Below are 1,964 nucleotides of genomic sequence, written 5' to 3'. Positions count from 1 at the left end.
CCCCAAATGTAGGCATTTTGTCTTAAAATTGCCCCCAAATGTCACCAAAGCCAACCCCCACCCACACACACACACGTTTGTTCTTCTATCCTCATTGGGACTTTACATTGACCAACTAACCCTAACCCAGGGCTATTCAACTAAATTGCTCTTGGGGGCCACAGTTACTGCAGGCCAACAGCTGAGGGGCCGAACATACAGCAATTAAAGTCATTTTGTAAATATCCCAAGTTTTCCAAAGATCTGTTGCCTTTGAAAAGGTTTATTTTGYTGCATTTAATCATGAATACAACATACAGAACCCTATGTAATAATAAAAGTAGTGATAATAAAACAACAAAAACAAAAATAACACATTATGCCATTATTTACCACTAATATTATTTTGACATCTCTGACTTGCCAAATTTCTAAACCAATTTTATTTTCACTTTCATTGTTTTATCTTCAACTGCTTGTAATTTTAACTGTTTTGAGTGTTACGAAAACATTTCATATCAACTCTAATGTTGGCCTTAGAAAACACAAAAATGGCTATACGCCTGCCAATAAACCATTTCGTTTCATTTTCTCAGTTGACCCGTGACCCGGGCTGGAAGAGTTAGCCTCCGCCAGCACTCATAACTACAAGATGTTTTGTTTTATAGATGCTTTGATAAAATTTGGTGAGGTGGTAGCTGACAGTCATTCACAAAACATACACTGAGTGTGACATTTCATGGTATTGCACAAGATTCAAGAATTGGTTAAAACTTCAATTTCCTCATGAGTCAACATAAATGGTTTTAAAATGTGCCTTGAATTTATTGTTTTATTGTTATTTTTAAATTTGAGTTTAATAACCACAAACATTAATACTACATTAGGAGGGATGTGTAATATTTAATGTGTTTTATTTGTGTTCTATTTTGATCCCCCTGATCCAGATTTGGTGATGGCTACGTAGTGACCATGAAAATCAAGGCAGCTAAAGCAGGCTCGTCCCCGGAGCTGGAGCCCGTGGAGAGCTTCATGGAGAACTCTTTCCCCGGCTGCGTTCAGCGGGAGAAACACTACAACACCCTGCAGTACGAAATCGCCTCGTCCTCCCTGGCCAGGATCTTTCAGCTGGTGGTGGCCAATAAAGACAGGCTCAACATCGAAGACTACTCTGTTTCCCAGACAACACTGGACCAGGTGAGCAGGAAAACAAAAGATGATGTCGTTATTTCAGAGAAACACAGCCGTTTGTCTTGAATCCAGGAAATTGTAACAATAAATGGAAATACTGATTTTAAAGTCACCTGATATAATACACTTTAGACCGTATACTTTTGCCACACAGATTTGGGATGTTGCTTACTGTTCAGCAGGAAAGCATTGTAGTTTTTTTAAATTGATTTAGTTCTTTTTTTACTTCTTTTGAAATTTTAGAAAATAAGGAGCTAAAGATGTTCTAATAAGAAGTTGGCTTATATAAGACTCATCATCTGCAGGGCATGTATAGTGTTACAGAATGAGCTTAACAATGCTTATAACCTGCTCAGAATCTAACCCATGCAGTGTAAAAAAAAAGACACGATCATCGTTAAGTGTTGAGAAATGCTGTGCTCACATTCTGAATGAAGTTTTCTTTCCTCCTGTCCAGGTGTTTGTCAACTTTGCCAAGCAACAGACAGGCGAGGACGAAGACGTCACGTTACGCAGACGAAAAGCACGTTCAAGAAAAGACGTCAAGATCTCGCCGGCAAGGAGAAAAACATGAACCCCCTCATCTCCGCTCAAACACACCAATACAGATGATGACAGACTCTTTTCATACGTTGCTTACCAACAGGTTTTTTTTTGTTATTTTTTTGGACATAGTAAGGCCGTTTACCTGCCAAAAATGATGGTTAGAGCCGCGATTTTTACAGCTTCAATCAAATCTAAAAGCCTTTGGCTACAAATGAGATCCATTTGCTCTGATATATACAGTATATATA

The 1,964-nt window shown here is 38.4% G+C and overlaps 1 protein-coding gene across 1 annotated transcript in view; it reads left to right on the top strand.

Annotated features, from left to right (window-relative positions):
- abca4b (ATP-binding cassette, sub-family A (ABC1), member 4b) overlaps positions 1 to 1,964 on the top strand; it is a gene marked incomplete in the record, with an annotated part of 46,405 nt that overhangs the window by 44,092 nt on the left and 349 nt on the right. Inside the window, 2 exon segments of the mRNA XM_014007493.1 lie at positions 927 to 1,176; positions 1,628 to 1,964. Of these exon segments, the coding sequence (XP_013862947.1) occupies positions 927 to 1,176; positions 1,628 to 1,744 (367 nt within the window).

Source organism: Austrofundulus limnaeus, unplaced genomic scaffold, assembly GCF_001266775.1.
Source record: "Austrofundulus limnaeus strain Quisiro unplaced genomic scaffold, Austrofundulus_limnaeus-1.0 Scaffold42, whole genome shotgun sequence".
Taxonomy (NCBI): domain Eukaryota; kingdom Metazoa; phylum Chordata; class Actinopteri; order Cyprinodontiformes; family Rivulidae; genus Austrofundulus; species Austrofundulus limnaeus.
The sequence above is the reverse complement of the archived record's forward strand: the minus strand, read 5'-3'. Positions and strand labels throughout refer to the sequence as shown.